We start from the raw sequence: 22,282 nt of genomic DNA, 5'->3' as shown, positions 1-22,282 counted from the left end.
GAAAATTCCAAAATTTTGGCGGTGAAGCGCAATCGCGAACTCTCATTGGTGCAGAACCAGAGATACCCACCCAGATCTTATGAACTTTTGAAGGAAAGACATTCGAACAGACAAACCTTTTACTCCAGTCGCTGGTATCAGGATCCCAGAATCGACACAACAAAAAATAAAATGGCTCCCGGTGGCTCGAAACGGAGAAAGCTGGCCCACGACTCAGACGACGAGTCCCGGCCGCCAGTTGTCACCAAAAAGGTCCAAAAATCCTTCTTCAAGAACGCCTCAAACTGGAATCTTGAACAGGACTATGAGTCGCGCCCGCGCAAAGGCAAGAAGGCACAGAAGGATTCTAATCGCCTGCCTGTCAAGACTGCCGATGGCCGATTGGAGCAAGCCGACGCCATAGAGGAGGAGGAGACGGCGTCGATTGAGAGCGACACCGAGTGGTTGGAGGGCCGCGAGGATGAGATTGAGGAGGAGCCTGAAGTCGAGGAGGAAGAGATCCCCGAGGTCCCTGAGCCCCAGCAGATCAGGGAAGCTCAGGAGGAGCTGGCCAAGATTGCCATGGCCATGAACGAGAACCCAGAGGAGCACGTTGGCGCATTCAAGGCACTGGCCAAGATTGGACAGTCCAAGATCGTGACCATCCAGATGCTCGCCCTCATGACCCAGATGTCAGTCTACAAGGACGTCATTCCCGGCTACCGAATACGCCCGCAGGAGGAAAATGGACCCAAGGAGCAGTTGTCAAAGGACGTTCGCACACTGAGGCAATACGAGCAAGCGCTGGTGTCCGGATACCAGTCCTACATTAAAGAGCTCGCCCGCTGCTCGAAGATGGAGATTAGAGCAGCCCGTGGAGGCCAGACCCTGTCGACCATCGCCATCACCTGCGCCTGCACCCTCGTCACATCGGTTCCTCACTTCAACTTCCGTAGTGATCTGCTCAGGATCCTCGTGGGGAAGCTCAGCAGGCGCAAAATCAACGCCGACGGCGTCAAGTGCCTCGAGGCGCTCGACACGCTGCTCCGTGACGACGAGGAAGGGAGACCGTCTCAGGAGACGGTATCATTCCTCGCCAAGATGATGAGGGCACGCGAGTTCTACGTCGATGAGAGAGTCATCAACCTCTTCCTCAGCCTGCGCCTCCTCTCCGAGTTCTCCGGCAAGGCGTCCCAGGACAATGTTGAAGGAATGACGCAAGTCAAGAAGAAACGCGAGTTCCGCACCAAGCGAGAACGCAAGGCGAAGAAGGAATTGAAGGCACTCGACAGGGATATGTCGCAGGCCGACGCCGTCGTCAGCCACGATGAGCTTGAGCGCATGCAGTCCGAGACCCTTAAGCTGGTCTTCGCAACATACTTCCGCATTCTCAAGTTGCGGATGCCGCACCTGATGGGCGCCGTGCTCGAGGGATTAGCCAAGTATTCCCATCTCATCAACCAGGACTTCTTTGGTGATCTTCTTGAGGCCCTCAAGGACTTGATCCGACATAGCGATGACGACGCCAACGAGGATCCCGCTGCTGACGGTGAGGAGGAGGAGGAAGAGGAAGATGAGGACGACGTGCCAACTCGAAACCTGACTCGCGAGGCCCTGCTCTGCACCGTTACTGCCTTCGCCCTCCTCGCCGGCCAAGATGCCCACAACTCCCGTAACGATCTCCACCTCGACCTCTCCTTCTTCACCACGCACCTCTTCAAGTCCCTCCTCTCTCTGTCTACCAACCCCGACCTCGAGCTCACCCGCCCATCCAACACAAGCGACTCCACCACCTCCAAGGTCAACGTCCAGACCACTACCGTCCTCCTCCTCCGTTCCCTCACTGGCATCCTCCTCCCGCCCTGGAACATCCGTTCCGTGCCCCCGCTGCGCCTCGCCGCCTTCGTCAAGCAACTCATGACAGCTGCCTTGCAGATGCCCGACAAGTCCACACAGGCTGTCCTCGTCCTGCTCAGCGACATAGCCCACACTCACAGCAAAAAGGTTTGCAGTCTGTGGAACACGGAGGAGCGCAAGGGTGACGGTCGCTACATTCCTACTAGCGATAGCGTCGAAGGAAGTAATCCCTTTACGGCGACGGTCTGGGAGGGTGAATTGTTGAGAAAGCATTACTCTCCCAAGGTCCGGGAGGGCGTCAAGTTGCTAGAGAAGGGAATGAACAGTTAGATGTACATAAGAGACAGACACGGCGCAAAAGAATTAATTTCGTCATACTGATTTTGGACATATGTTCTGGAATGGGCGATTATTTAGGTTCACTGGACTCTTGTAAAGACATATTGCGTTGGCGTTCAACTTCGAACGCTTTGATGTGTCACATGAAGTAGTTACGAAACCCCCAAGAGCGAGTTTGTATCTGCCTTCATTAGTTTGTAGCCTAGCAGTTGTTTAGTTTCCTTCGTATTCTCTCGGCTAGCTGCTCGTCTCATATCGAGGTTCGGCTCCTATCGGCATTCATTCTTCGATACAAGATTCATACATAAGACCACAACCCCTTCCCCTGGGACTTTTCTTCGTCAATGCTCGATCCATTATGTCGTTCGTCCCCATCGGACTCGATTTTCTGCTGCCCAGTGCTCGAGTTCGCAGTTTTGTGTAGAAGTTGTCTTGTGCGGCTTCCTCAAACACATATCGGAGACTTCAAAGGGTGTTCCACTATGAGAACTTGGTGATCACTTTGTAGCCCACATCGACGCCTTTAATCCCTTCGTAGGCTTCTTTCGCGTAGCTACCGAGCTGTCAGAGGCGAGAGGGGTTGGTGCAACAGCTCCAGATGAGGCACCAAAGGGGAAAGTGCCCATCGTTCCTGACTCTGGCGCCGATGGGGGGATGTTGGCCTGCATAACATTGACGGGCGTTTGGAGATAGAGCTGACCGGTGGTGATTCCTGGGATAAGACGTCCGTCAGTAAATTGGATCGGAGTGACGGACACCAAATGGCCGTTCGATTGGCCAGTTGGCACAACAAGTTCATGGAGCTGCACGGGTGGATTCTGGACGTCGATTGGCTTGACTGGGGTCCATTCCATGGCTTCCGCAGATAACTTCGAGCCCCCAGAGCGAATGGGTGATAAAGCATTGGTACCTTGGTTAGATTTCTCTGTAGAGACTCGTTCCGGTATGAACTCGGGAGCTTTGGGGCGAAGGTTTTCCTTTTGCGGCTCAGTGCAGTTTCCCTTCTCAGGGCGAACTTGCAAAGGAGAAGGCCGAGTGGGTTCCTGAACAGCCTCTAGAGAAGAACTCCCTTGGCCACACTTTTTCGGCTGAAGAACAGGTTGAGTGGCTATTGGCACCAGAGTTTCATCGTTTGCAAGACGCAAAGATTCGGAAGTAGGTGCTAAAAACTGCGCCTCCACTATCTCATCAATGTCCTGGTCCATGAGAGAGAAGAAAGAATCCACCATGTCGTCTTTTGGTGTCTTTGGTGAGATCTCCAAGTCGATGAGAGGCTGGGGGACCTGTGTTCTGGTCAAGCCGGGGCCCATTGTTTTGACGGTAGGCTTCGCAGCAGCTGGAGTGATATGCTTTCGAATCGCTTCAAAGGCGTATCCATTCTTTTCAATAGATCGACGCTGTTGAATTCCGTCTGGGTCGAGTAACTCTTCTTTGGTGACGGGCTTTGCAGTAACGAGCTCGACATCCTTTCGGATCAGCTCAGGGACGGATGCTTCGCAGAGTTAGCTTCACGCGACTGGATAGAGCCCACATGCGATGTACTTACGGGTTTCTGGTTTGACACGGTGGTCTTGACGGCACAGGAAATCCAACGCCTTGCTTCCCATGATAGGGCCTGAGCTTATTTTAGAAGGATCTGAGACCAATGTGTTCGTATAGCTCCGTTGGCTTGGGGGAGGCACATTTGGCGGCGGTCGCTCCTGTCGCTGCTGCTGGTCTTCATGATATGACCGACTCCTATCTGTCGGGTACTGGTGGTTCCTCTGATCTGATAGGGTAGGTTGAGACTTATTCCCTCCAGTGATGGAACCGCCCTTGCCGCGATGTTGCTTTTCCTTGCCCTTCTTGAAACTTTTGGCCAGTTCCAGGGCGGCCTTCAGCTTGGCCTGGTCATTGTAACCGGATCCGTCCATCTTTAGATGGCTTCGCCAGCCTTGCGGACCAAGAGCAGCTTCCGAATGGGGATGCTGAGGTGAAGTGTTAGCTCATCCGGCAAGAGGAGCCCCATGTTCCAGGGTTCTCTGACGGTCAAGTCGACGACAGGATACTTACCTGGAGTGTGTTTCTGCTCGAGTGACTGACCGAAGCACGTGCTGGCTATGTTGTTGAGACAGAGAAGTGTGAAAGAGGTAACTCCTTGTCTTCTCTCAGGCGCGAAGATGCGTGCGGGTGATGCGAGAAGAGCGAGAGCGCTCGGTTCCAGAGAGTCAGACTGCTTCTTTTTCAAAAATCCCAAGACAGGATTAGAAAAGCAATTATGGTAGAAGGTACAAATATTGAACCTCGGCGTGTGTTGTGGTGGAGGATAAAAGGGAGAGTCGGGGGGTGACTGGCGGGAGAAAACACGATGGGGGAGGGAAAACACGGGAGGCGCGACGGGCGGTTGACGGAAGGAGCAAACCCGGCAAACTCGACTGCCAGTGTTTGAGGAGCTCTCATTAAACCACACCAATTTCAACCGCTAATCGATCCCATCTTCAGTTTGCTCTTGTACTCCAGACCAATGATACCTTTGTGCCTTACGAATTCTTTGGTAGGCAGACAAGCCTGTCAGCCATCCGTAGGAACATTCATCTCCTCAGGCCAGTTGGAAGAACCAACCAGTGCTTGTACGGCGATTTAGGGGCAAATTTTATCCCCCTTGATCCATAAAACTTATGGGTTTAGTGGTGATGAACGGTAGTGGTTAGGTAAAGATCACCCTGAAGTAAGGCCATCCTCCTTTCTCCCCATATGTATTTGACGCGGATATCTGGTCACCCATGAAGGGACCACCTCAAAAAACTTGTCCTCAATATTTTATTATAGGGTACATACTATGGCCTTGTGCTATGCCTCATTTCGGACTCGCTTGGGTGCAACCGTGATCTCAGTCGCATTGATCATCGTCGCTAGGTAATGTGTGTCTTGGGATTTATCCAGCCAGGCCGCATTCACGGGCGCCACCGTCTTCTGTACAAACTCCTGCAAAGCATTGGCACCAGGGGCATCGGTCGTGATTGCAACAGACGAAACTCTGGGTAGCCCCAAACAAGCACTCAGCCTGTCAGAGCACGGTTTGGAGAACCCGACCAACCGGATCTTCTTCTCAGAATCGAGGCATTTCGAGGTGGCACCAACCATCTGCGGGAAGTGGCAGTTAAATGATGACCCTTGGTCCCCGCGTGCTACAAAAACCATGGAATACTGTCGGTCAGAGCTGTCACCCAGCGGGTCAAGATTTCTGGTAATGGAGTTCAGGCCGACATCAATCCTGGCGTTTAGCTCAGGCGTGGGTGGCACTGGGGACTCTTCAGCGGGATCCTGAGACTTTTTGGCTGCCTTGTCCCGTTTTGCTGCTCTTTTACCCTTGGACGGTTTGGTATAACTTTGGCGATGTTGGCCCAAGGGGCTTAAGAGGCTGGAAACAACTTGTCAGGGGAATCAGGTCCGCATTAAAATGGATCGGAATTCTTTAAGCGAGTGCGTCTTGCTCGAAGATGGCTCATGGGGCTTACTTACTCGCATAGCAGTTCAAGAATGGTATCCTGGTCCCCGGAAGAAATCGTTGGCCTGTAGGCACAGTGAGCGGGTTGGTACAGCGCAAGGAAGCATACGGCGAGGCGTACCACGGGATAGCTGAAAATGGCGTGTCCAGTTGATGAACAACTCTTTTTCGACTGGGCTGTGGAGTGTTGGCCATGGTGAGTGACTCGACTGAGTCTTGGCCAACTGAGTTGTTGGCGGTCAGGGAGAGGAACTCCGTGTACCTTGACGATCTGAATGTCTCTAAGCAAATCAAATGGTCTAATGTTTAAAAGGGAGGGCGTGTGCGTGGATCAATTGACCGCAGACGGGACGACGTCGAAGCGTTGAGTGAGGGTTGAAATTATTCACACGAGGCGCTGTCTTGTGTGGGTCGGCGTGGCTGCCGATGTGGAGGTACCGTAAAAGGGTGTCCCGCACTTGTACCCCGTCGACCGGAGCTATCGACGGCCTGCAAAGCTGTCGATTACCGCCTCATGGGGGCAAGGCAAACATTACTACGGTGAGTGCAAACCCATGCGGGCTTGAAGATGACGCTGCTTCTATTTGCTGTCCTACTTTAGAACTATGTCCCTTGGCAATGCTTCATCGAGGCCTTTGAACTCTGCCCGTGTGTATAGGTAGGGAACTTAAACTAAATTTACCTCGGTGCTACCCACCACTGTTCTTCGCCGCACCCATCCGTGACATTGAAAAGGAAACCAAAGGAGGGAGCCGTCACTGTTAGCTCGGAAAAGTCTCCGCCCCGAGCACATCGAGCAGCTCATGAGATGATCCAACCGTTCCGTAGTCGCCGTTACGGGATCCAAGCCCCACGTGGGAGGCTTCTCAGCAAGACAATGAAGGGTGTGGCTACCTCCCAACAACGCAGGTATCGAGCCGGCCAAGGTACATCAGCCGCTGAGCACAACGAGCCGGGTGTGTGACAAGATGCACTTTGGACTCAGCTTGGTCAAGCAGTTCGCACGACATTAGCTAGCAGCCTCAGGCAGATGGTCCAAGTCACTCGCACAGTGTGCTGCACGACAGACAGATGGCCAATCTGCATTGGCGGCGCTCTGCTAATCCGTGACGGAGACGCGCCAGATCCCCATCAGGCTCCCACGGTATCGATTTCGCGTCTCGCAGTCTTCGCACGGTGGGCTGCCTGAACCTCCACGCGCCTCCCTCTTCTTAATCCCAGCTCGGGAGCTCCAAAAAATCTCCATGTCTTCGCATGCCCCCATCCATGTCTTGGTGATAACGCCCGTACCCCACCACCACCGCCATCACCACTGGGGCTCCGTGGTTCGGAATTCCAACTGGCACGGGGAGCTTACAGCTACAAGGCTGGATGCCACTGAACGTCGCAAGGCAGCTCTAGCTTTTTGCTCACGGTCAGACCCAAGCCTCTCTTGCTCTTTGTCCCTCGATCCTTCACTCTTCTATTCGCCAGCTCTCCCATGCTGCGCGTCCTCCTCCCCATTGCGCACCCACGGCATTTCCTCCTCAACAGCAGAACAACCCGCGGCCTCCCGTGGGCATTGATGCCATCGACGCTACAACCACCCCGTACCCCGCTCTGGCATCACCCCTGAGCAGGCAGCTTCAGCCTTCTGCCAGTTCGCTACCTCCCCCTCCATCAGCACCGGCTACCAAACCCACTGTCCGACCGCTATCGACCACTATCGACCACTATCGACCACTATCGACCACCTACCGGCTGGCCCACTATCCCCATCGACTCGCTGTCAACCGCTGGTCCATACTACCTAGGCAGCCCTCTGGCTGGGAGCCTCTCCCCCAAAAGGTTGTCTGTCCAGGTACCACTGGTAGGCGTTCCCTGCTAAGCCCACCCCCTGTGACTCTGGCGTCTTTGGCGGGGTACCCACACAAGCACCGCGCCCTGCCAATCCATGCTCCCCCATATCCCAGAGTTAACTCCCCATATCCGGATCCCACCTCTTCAATCACTATTCACCATTCACCATTCACCCATATCAAAAGTCCAGCTTTCCAGTCTCTCACCCCATTCCCTGGCCTTGGTCTCGCTCCACGCCCTTCCGAGCCTCGCTCCCGCCTCTTCCCTTCTCCGCGCTCTCTCTGCTTACCAAACCCACATGTTAATTTTGTGCAGCTGTCGCCGGGGCGTCTCTCGCGACGGTGTGACGTCTTTGCACCTCCACGCTTCGTGCCCTTCTGCCTCCATTCTGCACCACCCCGATGGACCTCGTTTCGAGACCCCTGGACCATCCAGACCGCGCCGACTCCGCTGAGCCAAGCTCGACACGGCCCAACCCTTTTGATGACGGCGACATCTCCTCCCGAAAACGACGGCGCACCTCCCTCTCGGGCTCGCCAGGTGCTTCCCACGATACCGTTAATCCTATCAACGAATCCTCGAGATCCTCTACCCTCGAAGGCGAGCCCCTCCTCTCCGACGACGCACCAGCTGCAAAGATCCACCAAGAACCCATCACGCCCCAAACCCCCGAGCAACGGTGTGTCTCACAAGAGCCTGCGACCGAGCCTTCATCCAGCATGGTCACGATAAACCTTCGCAACGCCCCTCTGAGAGACGAGGCATCATCTTCCCCCGTCTCACCTTCGCCGAGCACTAAGGACCCGGCCAACAGCGCAGCTCCCAGTGCCCGGGCCGATAACGTGAAAAGCAGCGTCGAAGACCCCGAAGTCGACATGGCTGCTCCCACCCAGAGCTTGGATACCCCGCAGTCGTCGTCGTCTAGTTCGGGGAGCCCCCCAATCGAGATCATTACAGTGCCATCCGATGAAGATATGCCATCGGGTCCGCAAAGCGTGGACCTCACGATGTCTGGAGAGGACTTGGTTTTGATCGACCCTGTTCAGGATTTCCCCTTCAATGACCCGGAGGAGAGCCTTGTCGAGACGGTACATCGACTTACTCAATACTTCTCAACCCGTGAGACTCCCCGTCTTCCCCTATCAAAATCACATTGCTAAGCAGCCCAGAAACCCCGTTAGATGAGACCGTGCTCGATAGCATCCAGCAATGGCTCGAGCAATACCTCAGGTACATCAAGGATGTCAACCAGCAGTCCGCTTGGGACTCGTGCCATTTAAACCGAAGTTTTTGGCAAGCTTTCCCGGAGGTTATTGTGGCATTGTCATGTCGAAAGTAGGTTCCTCTGATAATGACAATACCCGCACAAGCTAATTACATGCAGACCGCCCATGGCGAAGTCCCCCACACTACGAAGCGTCGTCATGGATCTGTATTCTGGGTTTGCAAAATTGACGGCATGGTTTATCGCCTTCGACCACCATATTATTCAAGAGTTGCTGTCAGCGCAAGCAAACCAAAATCGTCGCAGTCCAGATCTGCTCTCTCTCTGGTATCTCCAGTCGCTACACGGGCTCACTCGCCCACGATTCAGTGGCGAGCAAGTTCCAGAGACTGAACTTCCGTCCCCGCGATCAGACGATGCGTCCTATCTTATCAAAGAATTCCAAGGCAGTCAGGGCGGCAGCTTAGCTTGCCTGATTCAGTTCGCCGCTGGCCTGATCGACCTTATCCCAACATTCCCGAGGTTGGCCGATAGTTTGGCACCAATATGTCAGATTGCTGCAGACATCATGGGAGATCCCGTCCTCGTACTGTACACCCCACAAGGTGTGTCAACGCCAAAGCAACGGCTTGAGATGGGCCATCAGCTCCACAATTTGGTCTCAGATACACTCACGACAATGATCGAGAAGCATGTCACTCAATTAAACAGCGACAGTCTCACGTGCGCAATCCAGGCCTTGTCAGATATGCTCAAGTTGAGCCTTCAAGGTAGCCATCAAGCCGCAACCGACATGGTTCTGGAACATCGACAATCCTACCCCAACCTTCCACCCAGATACACGGCTGAGGCAATCGTCTGCGAGAAGAGATTTTCCATCTTGACAAAGCTCATCAGGTCAAGCCAGATGCAACTCCGAGTCATGGGTGTCACAACCATGTGCGGCGACCTAATAGCGTATTGGAAACGACATGGTGACACTGGAGAGGAAGTTAGCACCGCCTATCTCAACCATCTTGCCGAATATTTGCTTCGCACAGAGTTGATCGAGTACATTCTGGGTCCGAACTGCCACCCAGAGATTACGTTTGAGAGCGCCAATATCATTGGTTTTCTAGTGGTAACGAGAATGTATCGTGAGGAGCACACCGATTTATTGTGGCAAGGCATAACATCGAGCCAGGATCCCCGAGTGGCCGATGCACTGACCCGGATGCTCACTAATATCACAAACCTCTTCGACTATAACGGGCTCCTAGTTCTCTGCGGCAAGTTGCAAACGTTACCAATCGAGGGCTTTACCCCAGTAATTCGGGCTCTTTGGGAGGCCATCCTGCGACACATGGTTTCGAGACCTAGTGTCGACCGGCCGACCCTCAGCTTTCATCCCTATGATCTGTGTTTGCGGCTACTGAGAGAATCTTCGATCTGCGGGGCCAGCTCACAGGTAGCACATCCTGAAATCCAACATGCTGCAATGCAGAAATTTAAGGAACTTCTAGCCTACGGCCCAGATGCGGAAGGCCGCCAGCAACTATACGAAAGCTGCATCAAGGACATTGCCGAACAATCAACCACAACCTTGGGTAGCCTCTGGTGCTTGTCCATGGCTATTCGGCCCGCTGTTGTCGCGGAGGTGCATGTTTTAACGGAAAAGCATGACCTGGCGAAACTCATTGTGGACGAGCTAGAGCATGCAATCGAGGCAGGGCGAGCAGCTGGTGTTCCGGCTGTTCTCTATGGTGGCACCAATCAACCCCGAAGAGAGTTCATCGCTCACATCATACAACTCGAACCTCAGACGATCAGTGGAGAACTAGGAGCCAGGCTCTGGGCCATGTTGGTTGGGCCACAATCACCGGGCCTTGACGACAGGCGAGCCGGCTGGAGCATCCTCAACACTGTCAAGCAATCTTCATTCCAGAATCCATTTCTGCGGACATGCTTAACCCAATATCTCCCAGCTCTTCCCCCTTCGTGTTTCTGCGACGGCATGCTAGAGTTTGTGCGAGGCGGGATCTTGCCTCGTCTGAACGAAATGGGAGAGCTCCTTCTTGATGATCAAGACATGTTGGCAGCGAGTGGCATTGAAGAATTGTGGCGCTTGATCCTGGAGTCCGATGACACCAATCTTGTTGACCATTCAGTTCGGACACTCGCTGTCGAGGTTTACATTGAGAGCCGACATATATCGACAAACTCACTTCATCGAACCCGACTCATTCATCTCGCACTGGTGAACCGGTGCTTACGTCAACTGAAAGAGGCGGCACGAACAATCAAAGCGTCGAGTGATGGTACCATAAGCGGCGACGATGAGCCGATGGTGATAGTCGCAACTGAGGAGCAAGTTCATGAACAAGAGCGTATCTTTACCCGGTCCTTGAAATTTCTGAGATTCTTCTTGGAAGCCCATCAGTCGAAGCCACACTTTGCAGCGCCTGACTTGAGAACTCTGATTTCCCAAGCTCCATATCAGGTAGAGGGTGATTCTGCTGAGCTAAAGTATCAATCCTTCGATGGCAACAGTCAGACGGAAGTGAAACCGCTGAGCATCGGAAAACTCAACACGGCAGCCTCCCTTCTTGCCAGCCTGAAGCAAGAGACTGGATTCGACAACTATCGGGTCTACTATCGCGGACGACCATTTCTCCCCAATGAGCATGAAATTTGTCAATCATTGGAAGACCTTCATGTTCAAGATGGCCTCATCCTGGTCAAACGTGAGGAAGACGGTCCCTCCCACCCTGCCCGGGTCAAACCCGGGGCTTCCCCTCTCGAGGTTGAGATTTCTGCACATTTTGATGAGATGTGGGAATATCTAAGCATGGAAGAAAAGCTTGCGCAAGAGGTAAGAGTCTTGGCAAAAATCAATCCTTAGTTTTGACTAACATTTCAAGATTTACCATTTCCTTGTGAAGCTTCCGACGGATGGTCACATCTTGAAGTCCATCGACAGCGACGGGTCATCTTATCGCGATGTGTTTCCTCCCGGACAACCATACAAATCACTCTATGCAGTTCATGCGCTCCTCCAGTACACTGAGGCTGCCCTCCACGGAAGGGTAAATTCGGAACGTGGTGCTTGCGATGGAACTGAGGACCGTCCTTCTCAACCAGTTTCCTACGCTCAGGCTGTGAAGACGTCGTTGTCGTTGATCGTGCAAGCAATCTCCGACGAAGATGTTCTTGATCGAGCTTCTTTAGGTTTGCGCTTGAAACTTTCTTCTGCTTTGATCCATGCTTTTATGCGCTTTGCCGATAGTAAGTCGAACATGAACCCGAATGAGGTCGTTTTTAACCCGCGCCCAGGACTCGACACGCCAAAAGGCTCGTTCAAGATGGCCAACATAGTGATCCCTACCCCTGACCGCCTGGTCAATATTCTCGAAAATGCTACAGCCATTCCTGATGAAAGCCCGATGCCGCTCATAGCGGCAACGCTTTCTACTATAATGCGACTCTGCTTCCTCGACGATGAGTTCTGGGGGAAACTCAGCACAAGCTCTGCCTTTTCGTCACTGCTTCAGAGAATGCTTCTCACTGACCCCCGAAGTGGAGTTAGGGCAGTGACAGCCAAATTGATCGAGGAACGCTTTTCCCCTGATTATGTGTTTTCAACTCATCATTCCACCATCCCCGCTGGTGGGCCGAGAACAACGCCTATGACGAAATACTTTTGGACCATTGTTTCCGATTTGGTGCCGCAAACTGCCAGATCGCCAAACCAGTGCGATGAAGTCTTCCGGATGGCCCATTCTCTTCTCGTGAAGATGACCGCCAGATCGCCTGAGCTACTTGACACCCCCCAGCTTGCTTTTCGGACTAGTCAGCTTCTACTTGATCATGTCTCAACAGAGAATGTTGGCCAAGTGGGGTTCGGCGACTCATACGCAAAAGGCCTGACGTCACTTCTGCACTTGTGTCTGCAGCTGGATAGTTCCATCGCAGTATCTGCTTTGCCGGTTACTCTTGCGAAAGATCTCTTCTGGAAGCATCTGTATCCGGCGAAGCGAAGCCAAAGCGAGCAACCAGTACCCAAAGTTCTGCTCAGTGTCGAAACGCGGGCGAAGCTGTCCGAGATTGTGTTTAGTCTAGCGAAACATGACAAGGAACAAGTCCAAGGGCTGGTGACGGACCTTGAATCCCTGGTACCATTCTACTCAGACGATGAAGACGATCCATATCTCTACGAACTTCCGTATCAGTTTGAGAGATCAAAGGCACTTCGGTCACCCTGTGGTTATATTGGCCTTCAGAATCTGTCCAACACTTGCTACCTCAACTCGCTACTTACGCAACTTTTCATGAACACTGGTTTTCGCCGTTTCATCATGAATTCCAGAGTTCGTGATCCTGCCAACACCCAACTGCTGCTCTTCTACACGCAGAAGCTGTTCGGTTATATGCAGGAAAGCTACCGGCGATATGTTGACCCCACCAACGTTGTGAACTCCATCAAAACCTACGATGATACTCTTATCGATATCCATAACCAAATGGATGTGGACGAGTTCTACAGCCTGCTTTTCGATCGTTGGGAAGGTCAACTGCTAAATAGCGAGGAAAGGAAGAAACTGCGGTCGTTCTATGGCGGCCAACTTGTCCAGCAAGTCAAGTCCAAGGAGTGTGAGCACATTTCGGAGAGGCTTGAACCATTCTCTGCTATCCAGTGTGATATCAAAGGAAAGAGCACCCTCGAGGACAGCCTTCAAGCATATGTGGATGGCGAGATCATGGAAGGAGGTAAGTCTTCGCCTACTGCAGATCGTTCCAGGTCATTAATCAAATGCCACAGACAACAAGTACAAGTGTTCAACATGCGATAGACACGTCGATGCTATCAAAAGGCGAGTCAACTCCCCCATTGACTCAACTTTCCGTAACTGACCGCAAACAGGGCGTGCTTGAAAGATATCCCGGACAATGTGATATTCCATCTGAAAAGGTTCGACTTCAACCTCCGCACCTTGCAACGGAGCAAGATCAACGACTACTTCTCATTCCCTGCGCGTGTCAATTTACGGCCGTATACTATTGAGCACTTGAGCCAGCCAGAAAATGACGATGAAGAGGACATGTTCGAGCTTGTCGGAGTTCTTGTTCATTCTGGCACAGCTGAATCTGGGCACTACTATTCGTACATACGAGAGCGCCCTTCTTTCGGTGACCGGCAGAGTTGGGTTGAGTTTAATGACGACATGGTAACACCGTGGGATCCTGCAATGATGGAGAGCTCGACTTTTGGCGGCCCCGATCATCGTCCTCCCTACGACACGAACGGTATTCTGTACGACAAGACTTACAGCGCTTACATGCTCTTTTATCAGCGCACTTCTTCGCTCCGAGCTGAGCAAGAAGCGATGGTGAAACTGAGCACCCCTGTGCCTCTCCGAGTTCCGGTAGCGGAGAGCCTGAAAGACCACATCCTGGATGAAAATACCATCATTCTGCGACGTCATTGCCTCTTCGATCCGAGCCATACGAGACTGATCCAGATGCTCTTTCATCAATCCAGAGTCCTCTGCGAGAGAGAATCAAACAATATGAGCCTCGATCAAGGAGTCGATGAATATATGTCTCCCCAGCTCGAGGATCATAGTCTCAAGGATTTGGCGATGCAAGTAGTTGTTAACAATCTTGATCAAGTCGTCACAAGAGCAAAGGATATCCCCGACTTCCAGGCCTTCTCAAAGATGATTAGCGACGCCATCGTTGGGTGTCCCCAATGTGCGCTTTCATTCTTCGAATACTTCAACAGGCGCCCCAGTGTTTTCCGCGCTTTGCTTCAACGAAACCCGGACTCCAACGTTCGTCTCTTCATGAGCAAAATGTTTATTTGGGCTCTCGAAAGAATCTCCAGCGCACTTCCCGCCGTCTATGACCCACCGCCTTCACGAGACGCAAGTACCGAGATGGGTGAGGATGAGAACGAGATCAGTCGTGTACGCCATGGCAGTAGACGTTCCGTTCTTGGCAGCACGATACGTATCTTCAACCACCTTTGGGGGTATTTCCACATTCATATCAGGGCATGGGATGAGCTCTTCACAACCATTCTAGGATTTGCCAGATTGGGGAGTCGCGAGGTTGCATTTCTCCTCGCAGGCGATTATCTGGCCAAGCTGCTCCGGATCGTTTCAGCCGACCCAATGATGGACCTTCCGCCGAATTATGCCCGAATGCTACATAATGTTATGCGGCGAATCAACACCACGCGGCCCCCATCGTACGTAGCCATCATCGCGGTGATCGGCTATTTGATGCAGCAGCTGGAGCCGGAACTTGGGCCTGAGACGATCATTGAAGACCCCACGGAGCGACTAGACCGCATGGAGACGCCATTCAACTGGACTTCTGAGGAGGTTGAAATTGTTCACCACGGCCTAGAGGCAAGCGTGTCGAGTCTTTTCGTGGAAAAGCTATTGGCGGTCGACCAGGCCCACGATCTCACCGACGGTATAATCCGATTCCTAGTTTCAACTAGTGTGCAGATGGACACGAGGACTCTGGGCACTTTGAAGCGGTGCATCCGAGGCGAAACGTCAACACAGGCCATGGACCCATTCTTGAGAGCAGCAAGTGTCTATATCGAAAGCACCGAGCAGATCGACAACGCAACAAAGATGGTGCATCACATCTTCTTACAGGCCAAAAGTTTGCAAAACACCGAAGGCACCCTCTTCCTCGAATTCTTCAAGACGGCTTTGAATCTCAAGCGGTCAGAAGAAGCGTTTGTGGCGACGGTTCGCGCCGACAGCCTCAAGCTAGTGCCCAAATGGGGTCCTTACCTCCTTGTATACCCGGACGCCACTACTCGATCCAATACGGAAGACTTCTTTGATCGGGAGCTCTTCCAGTTTGTGGCTCATAGTGGCTCCCTCCAAGAAATCGGTCTGGAGCGGAAGGAGGCCATGATTCAAGCCATCAAACAGCTTGGTCTCATGTGCCTGGCGTATCTGCAAGAGAACCACGTCAGACGGCGGATACACTTGAGACGCGACGTGGCGAGCATCTTTCTCCAGGTGATTGGACAGTGCTCCATGGTGATTGACCCAGACCCCGAGACACAAGAAGAAGCGGATGCCGACTTCTTGTCGCTGCAACGCGGTAAGTGGATAGATTTTCGGCCGAGGGCTGGGTCAAGGGAGGTTGCGCTAACTAGCTTGGCAGAAGTCGTGGACCCTGTGCGAAGACTCGTTATCGATGATGTAGAAGAGGAAGGGTCCGGTATGTTACAGTCATTCAGCGACTCCGACACAATCACAGCAGACTTGGCATGACGGCTGACCTTGGGCAAAGAATGGGAAGGCTCCTGCGGCTCATCGGATCACATTGATGAAGTGGGGATGAGCAACCCAGCAATCAACGAATTGAACGACGTGGATTTGGTATAAGAATTACGAGAGAGTGGGCAGGATCATTGAAAAGGGATCGACATAGAGAAAGGAGCAGGCCCTAGCGTGGCTGCAAACAAGGGCGTTGGCGTCACGGAAAGGGATGCTTTGACTGATTTATTTTGTTTTGTTTTTATCGATGCTCCCTCCAGATGAGGGACTGGCCAAGATGGACCTTGAGCCACTCACGAAGTTATCGGAAACGACTAGAGACGAAGGATCTCCGGCCAACGCAAGAAGCAGGCAAGCAAGATGCATAGCATAGGAGCGACGGCGCAAGGGGCATGAGCACATTCGAGCTGCTGTGAGGAACAGAGCATGGCATTGTCGGCAACTGCGAGGGAGATTTGGCTTTGTTCAGAGACGTAGCGGAGATATTCATTTACTCTGCCGATGGACAGGCAAAAATAGGGACGTGGGCGGAGGGGGGATGAGAAAATGAGAATGAGAATGTGCCTCTAAGTATACGAGGCTGTGCTGGGGCCAGCAGGTCTGTGGCAGTGAGAGAATGAATACCTGGTGAGTTTGACGGTGCCTGTGACGTGGAATGGCTACATGATGGTACTTTCATTTCCCCTTGAGTGGTTCCGTACTCTACAATGAAGTGTTGTCTTACAGCTCCTTAGAGTCGAGAGGTGGACATCAATAATAGGCGGGAGCATGTAAGCTGCATTGACGCCTCAGTTCCACGACCCACCTCACTCTGTGTAAGCGTCATATCATGTCTTAACCAAGGACAGCCAGTCCAGGGACCGGATATCGTCAAAGAGGCAGTAGTGGTCAAGTCTCTTGGGTTGATGTGGTTTGTGTGGCCTGGTATCGTGACCCTCAGATGAACCTTGATCTTCATACGACGATAAATTCTGTCAGCCAAGGTCCCGCCGCATTCTTCAGCCAAGGTCCGCACGGCTTGCTTGATGCTATCTTTAGCAGCCGCCTAGCCGTAGTGGTAGAGAGAATCGAAGCATGAAACTAGGTTGTGAGGTATCTCGAAACATCTTGCCAATCTGCAAGAAGCACATGGCCGACCCAGAGCGGGCCAATTCTTGTTTGTCAAGGGCCAGGTTCTATAAAAAGCATCGGAAGATATTCGCCTACTGTCAGAGTTGATGGGCAATTTTACGCGCCTTGGTAGGGCGGGCGATTCTCAGCTCCCCGCTGACTGCGTTGCAGATCAGGGGTCATGGACAAAATGTGTGGACGTTTCTTTGATTCACGGACGGCCACGGTAATGGGGGTTAGTCTCGGATCCAGGGCTGGCCTGATGACGGCGGGCTAGTAGGGATAGAGGCCAGGTGAGGAGGCGGCCTGGTAGAAGGCGAGTGTAGTGTTGCGGTGGGCGGTAAAGAAGAGGTGAAGAATTGGCGGCGAGGTAGAATTGGTGATTTGGAGTGGTTAATTGGACGCCGCAGGGGCGGTGGAGGACGGCCATGCAAGGGCGGGGGTGATGGGACGAAATGGGATGGTGTGAGGATCTGTAGATCTCGAGGAACAGGAACAGGAACAGGAACAGGAATAGCACAGGGGTAGGAACAGGGACAGACAGGAACGAGAAACTGGAAACTGGAAACATGGAAACATGGATGGAAACAACGGGGCTAGAGAGCAAACTGCAGCAGACCAGAAGCAGCCATGCCATAGTTATCACATCACATCGTATCATCACACCTGGTCGTCTAGGTACGTAGTCTCATGAGTCCTGTGGCATCGATGGTGTCTCGCTCGGCTCGCAGTAGCCAGCTCCCGACTGCAGTAGCATTCTCAGTCTCTCAACCGGGTACAGAAGCCGAATGCTAAGACTGCGCTGTCGTTCGAATCACATTATCCCCGGCCGACCGCAGGGTCTCGGCGTAAATATCTATCGGTGGTGTTTTTGGCTCGCCTGCTATTTTTATCATCCAGGCTGACCCCTCACTACAAGCGCCCAATCACAGCGCGGTCCAGCAACCCCGCCGCGGGCCAAAAATAGCAGCCGAGCGCTGGGGCTACTGCACGTTAGCCGCCCGCATCCCTGGGGCTTGCGGGTCGTTCAGTGCGCTCAGTGCGCTCAGTGCCCAGTGCGGGTGTGCTTCAGTGTGCTGAGTGCTGGGCGTCCAATCCGCTGGCCGCCTGTCAACACCACCATGATTGCATCTCGGCACTTGGTGGTCGCTGCAGGAGGCGGTCTCTCTCCAATCTCACTTCAGCTCGTTTCCTGGTTTCTCGATGGTTGTTGGTCTTTTTTTTTTCTCTTTTTTTCCCTTTCCCTCTACCACATCCGGCCGCCTCTACCAGTTGCATTCGTTGTCGTGCCCCAAGACCACTTACACATTTCCCCTCTTCGCCCGACTCCCCTGCCACCCGCTGCAACATCAACCCATCACGCATCCACCCTCCCCTTCCCCTCCCCCTGACAACGCGCACTATCACGTTCCCTAGCTGCTTTTGTTTCCTGGCTGCTTGTTTCATCTCCCTATGCGCCCGACCTTGCCTTGCTCGATATCCTCGTCCTGTGTGGGACAGGTCGGCCGCGGACGAGGCCAGTCAGCCCAGGCCTGCTGTCAAGTTTCGGAATCTGGAACACAGCTTTGATTACTTCTTTTTTATTTTTGGGACAACCGACGGAGACTGGGCGTGTTTCGCTTTGCGTGTCTGAGAAGATACGATATAAACTCAGCTTGCTTCTCTTTCATCGCCGTCAACTTCTCGCTTCGTGGTGTCGACGCTAACATATCGCGGCCCCGCCTCGGGCTGAAGAACAAGACTTCGAGAACAGAGTTGCTGCGCATCTGTCTATCTGTCTACCCGCCTCAGATTCGATCCGCGCGTTTCTTCTCTTGTTCTCAGTCTTGCGCTTCTCTACGCTTCTCTCTCGCCAGCCATCGTCGTCATGTCTCTCAAAGACAGAATCTCCTCGCCCCTCGAGGCTGGCATCTCCATCCTCGACGCCCACAATCTCCCTCCGCATATCATGCCCGCTCTCGAGTGGGCTTCGTCCCGCCTCGCCCGCAAGTCTCTTCACGTCACCGTCGTCGTCGCCCGCCGCGATTATCAGTTGCCCTCGGTCGTGCCTCCGCTAGGCTCCCCCGGCCTGCCGACACCTACGACGCCGATGTCTCCTGGCCTGCGATTCCACTTCTCTTCGGGTCCTGTCTCAGCGCTGAAGCAGTTGGTCCGGTCTGGATCCTACAACGGGCCTACGCCGATGCGGTCGACAGAGTTCTCACGAAACGGGATGGCCTCGCCTAAGCAGACCACAGCCAACTCGGACATGTCAAATCCCAGGATGAGGTGGCCGATGTCTCCCGCCACGCCGCTCTCACCCCCGCCCATGACTCCGTGTACTGCCTCAACCACGACGACAGACACCATGAGCTCCATGATGTCGTCGGCTGCCTTTGGCATGCGCTTGGTCCATGCCGGAGGATTGCCCCCCAAGACTGAACGAGCTCTGCGATCCGTCATCGAGAAGGCCGAGAAGAAGTTCCGCGTTGGGCCAGTCCACCAGCCACGCTTCTTTTCGTGGACCCCGGCTAACACATCATAGACCTGAGTGGCTCTCACCATCAGCCAGCCCCCCCGCGTGCGGCCTCACGAACCAGCTCGTCCACCGCTCCATCATCCAAAATGAGGTCCTATTCTCCTCAGAGGGCCTGACACTATTGTCTCTAGACCGCCTCTACAGCCTCAAGAGCGCTCTCTCCAGCTACTCCAAAACCAAGTCCCCTCTGCGCCTCGAAGATGCCGTCGATGAGCTCCGTCGAATTATCCTGGCTAACAACGGCGCCAAGGTCACCCGGTCTGATATCCTTCGGTCCTACGACTGGCTCAGCGTGTCCCATTCTGCCATTGCGGCCCTGGACCGCATGTATCGACGCGCCTATGGCGGGCCTGAGCAGCTTGGTGGCATCTCCGGGATGACGAACTTCTTCGACCCCGTTGTCAAGTCTGGTAGCTTCTTCGATCTGGATGACAGCGACGATAGCGACGACAGTGACGACGAAGTCGAGACGGAGATGGTTCGGACTTCTCCACCTATACCAGAGATGACCCAGATCCCCATGCCGGAGATGATTCAGATATATCCACCCACACCAACAAAGAAGCTACCTGATACCCCATCGCCCAAACCTCCCTTGCTCAAACTCCAGACCAACTTCGAGCCAAAACTGATAGGGCCAGAGCCCAAGGCTATCCCCAAAAAGGAGGTGGAAGAGGACGGTGATCGCACAGCACGCCCGACAGACCGGCTGCTCTTCACGATGCACTCGTGGACCGGCAACGGCGGCACCATCGACCAGGTCCTGAGCGGCCCCGTCTTGTTGAGTCCAAGCATCATGAGTCCCGATCTCCTCAGTCCTGACCAGTCTGGTCTTGGACCCACGACACCAAACGGCTACGACGACATCTCCCCCACAACTCGTGGGGAATGGGGTTTCTTGATGGTCGACGACGCGTTCCAGGGCGGTAGAACGGTGGCAGTAGAAACGTGCTAGGGCTGTTAGGGCTTTTGGGGCTGTTGGGGCTATTATATACCTTTTAACATTGTTAGGTTCGATGGTTGGCATTTTGTTTATCAGAAAATGGTCCCTGTATGATTATGACTGACGCAATCCTTAGGTAGGTACCTAGTTAGAGCGAGGTCGTTTGGGTGTAGACATATCGGTTAGGCGTGAAAATGGAACTTTTGTCATTCTTCGATTCTGTATAAACGTTGGGTATCATTGTGCTCTCATCACCAGCCGTATTTGTTCGACGCCTCCTTGCGATTCGTCTTCCCCTTGGCGAAGCTGTCCTCCAGAGCCTCCTTCTGGTTGTGGACGTTCTGGACGAGCTGGCGCAGGCTGTGCTTGCCGCCTTGGATGGCCCGCACGGGGTTGTGCGTCTGCTGTTCCCCGGCGGCGCGAATCTCCTCGTTGTGCTCGTACTCCTTGTCCATGTTGAAGTTGATGACGTTCTTGGCCATGTGCTTCCCTTGTCCACCACGCCCAAACAGCTCACGTTTCGCAGCCGCCGATAGGCCCATGTCATCTACTATCGTGTCCAGTGATTCGGTTCCCGGGGCGGTGGTTGCGGAGGGACCGGTCTGCGCGTGGCTAGCATACTGGGCATAGTCGTCGTATGCGCCGCTGTCGTATGGGTTTGCGCTATCCTGTTTCTCGAACAGCGGTTCATAAGCGCCACTCTTTTGAACAGGATCCACGGGTTCTGAGGGCTCCTCTGTGTGCATGGAGAAAAGTGAAACCTTCTTCGGGGCCGGTGCTGGTGCGGGTTCCGCCTTGGTCTCCGTCGCGGTTTGTGCATGCGATTGGGCTTTCTGAGCTGCTGCCTTGGCCATCGCGGCGCTCGTAGGTTTCTTCTTCTTCTGTGTCCGTGCTACCGAGAGAGGCTTGAACATCAACGGCTTGCCCACCAGCTTGACTTCCTCCTCTGGCTTCTGTCCTTCCGGGATCGAGGGTTGCGCGGCCGCTTTCGGTAGGGGCAGGCCCATGCCACCCGAGGGCTCGAAATCGTCATCATCCCCGGTGCTTCTGCTGAATCCGGGCGCGGCACTTGTCTTAAAGTTGACACTCGGCTTGGTTTGGCCAGCGCTGGTCGTGGCAGGGGCAGCCTTTGGCTTGTTTGCGTTCTTCGGGGCGGGTAGAAACGAGTTGAAGCCAGAGAATGCACCAGAGCCCCCCATCCTGGCGCGTTTTGCGGGGGGCTCGTCGCCATGTGTCTTGGGGGCTTCGGCGGAGAGTTGCGGGAGGTTGACGAGGATTCTGCCCGGGTTGGATCGATCGACGACCTTTTGGAAGGGCTTCTTGGAGGACGTTTGGGAGGCCTTGGGAGGCGGCTTCGGGGCGGTCTTGGCCGGGGCGTCTGCCTCGGAGCCTGAGCTATCGGAGTCTGAGTAGTCAACAAGACCCATATTGGGCGACTGGTGGCGGGTGGTGGGCGACGGTGTTGGTGTGTAAGAATTGGTAGTTGGTGGATGTTGGAAGTTGGAGGTTGGAAGTTGACTCGACTTGTCCCGTCTTGAATCTCGAAATATCCCAGTTAAATGGGTCCACTCCGACTGCAGCGGTGCAGCCACAGGTGGTCTTAGCGCACAACTCCAGGCTGAGCCACCCACTGGCCGACCCCACGATAGCGACTCCAACCACTAAACCGTCTCCCTGTCGAGGCCAACATGCGCCT

At 53.8% G+C, this 22,282-nt stretch overlaps 7 protein-coding genes across 7 annotated transcripts; 3 read left to right on the top strand and 4 right to left on the bottom strand.

Moving 5' to 3' along the window:
• The first annotated feature begins 54 nt into the window (after nt 1-54).
• BGZ61DRAFT_453586 (nucleolar complex-associated protein-domain-containing protein) lies at nt 55-2,488 on the top strand. Its single transcript, XM_046246093.1, has one exon. It carries the CDS (start codon nt 172-174, stop codon nt 2,164-2,166), a length of 1,995 nt encoding a protein of 664 aa, XP_046103116.1. The 5' UTR covers nt 55-171; the 3' UTR covers nt 2,167-2,488.
• On the bottom strand, nt 2,420-4,510 carry BGZ61DRAFT_45281 (uncharacterized protein). The gene is made up of 3 exons (XM_046246000.1): nt 4,228-4,510; nt 3,722-4,142; nt 2,420-3,667 (listed from the first exon to the last, which is right to left on the bottom strand). Exons 2-3 carry the CDS (start codon nt 4,086-4,088, stop codon nt 2,673-2,675), a joined length of 1,362 nt encoding a protein of 453 aa, XP_046103115.1. The 5' UTR covers nt 4,089-4,142; nt 4,228-4,510; the 3' UTR covers nt 2,420-2,672.
• A 335-nt stretch (nt 4,511-4,845) lies between these two features.
• BGZ61DRAFT_453583 (uncharacterized protein) lies at nt 4,846-6,079 on the bottom strand. The gene is made up of 3 exons (XM_046246092.1): nt 5,784-6,079; nt 5,677-5,727; nt 4,846-5,575 (listed from the first exon to the last, which is right to left on the bottom strand). Exons 1-3 carry the CDS (start codon nt 5,855-5,857, stop codon nt 5,005-5,007), a joined length of 696 nt encoding a protein of 231 aa, XP_046103114.1. The 5' UTR covers nt 5,858-6,079; the 3' UTR covers nt 4,846-5,004.
• Nucleotides 6,080-7,661: 1,582 nt separating this feature from the next.
• Nucleotides 7,662-16,163, top strand: BGZ61DRAFT_45221 (uncharacterized protein). The gene is made up of 8 exons (XM_046245933.1): nt 7,662-8,620; nt 8,671-8,836; nt 8,886-11,577; nt 11,627-11,990; nt 12,039-13,472; nt 13,525-13,576; nt 13,627-15,836; nt 15,900-16,163. The coding sequence occupies exons 1-8, from the start codon at nt 7,903-7,905 to the stop codon at nt 16,007-16,009; spliced, it is 7,746 nt and encodes a 2,581-aa protein (XP_046103113.1). The 5' UTR covers nt 7,662-7,902; the 3' UTR covers nt 16,010-16,163.
• A 1,101-nt stretch (nt 16,164-17,264) lies between these two features.
• BGZ61DRAFT_453578 (uncharacterized protein) lies at nt 17,265-17,719 on the bottom strand. The gene is made up of 2 exons (XM_046246091.1): nt 17,681-17,719; nt 17,265-17,598 (listed from the first exon to the last, which is right to left on the bottom strand). The coding sequence occupies exons 1-2, from the start codon at nt 17,702-17,704 to the stop codon at nt 17,362-17,364; spliced, it is 261 nt and encodes an 86-aa protein (XP_046103112.1). The 5' UTR covers nt 17,705-17,719; the 3' UTR covers nt 17,265-17,361.
• Nucleotides 17,720-18,782: 1,063 nt separating this feature from the next.
• BGZ61DRAFT_45208 (uncharacterized protein) lies at nt 18,783-20,718 on the top strand. Its single transcript, XM_046245909.1, has 2 exons — nt 18,783-19,597; nt 19,650-20,718. Exons 1-2 carry the CDS (start codon nt 18,993-18,995, stop codon nt 20,596-20,598), a joined length of 1,554 nt encoding a protein of 517 aa, XP_046103111.1. The 5' UTR covers nt 18,783-18,992; the 3' UTR covers nt 20,599-20,718.
• Nucleotides 20,719-20,837: 119 nt separating this feature from the next.
• On the bottom strand, nt 20,838-22,013 carry BGZ61DRAFT_533440 (mitotic checkpoint regulator, MAD2B-interacting-domain-containing protein; the record flags this gene model as incomplete). The annotated part of the gene is made up of 1 exon (XM_046254008.1): nt 20,838-22,013. The coding sequence occupies one exon, from the start codon at nt 22,011-22,013 to the stop codon at nt 20,838-20,840; it is 1,176 nt and encodes a 391-aa protein (XP_046103110.1).
• Between the last annotated feature and the right edge of the window lie 269 nt (nt 22,014-22,282).

Source organism: Ilyonectria robusta (genome assembly GCF_021365365.1).
Source record: "Ilyonectria robusta strain PMI_751 chromosome Unknown BGZ61scaffold_12, whole genome shotgun sequence".
Classification (NCBI taxonomy): Eukaryota; Fungi; Ascomycota; class Sordariomycetes; order Hypocreales; family Nectriaceae; genus Ilyonectria; species Ilyonectria robusta.
This window is presented reverse-complemented; position numbering and strand designations above follow the sequence as displayed.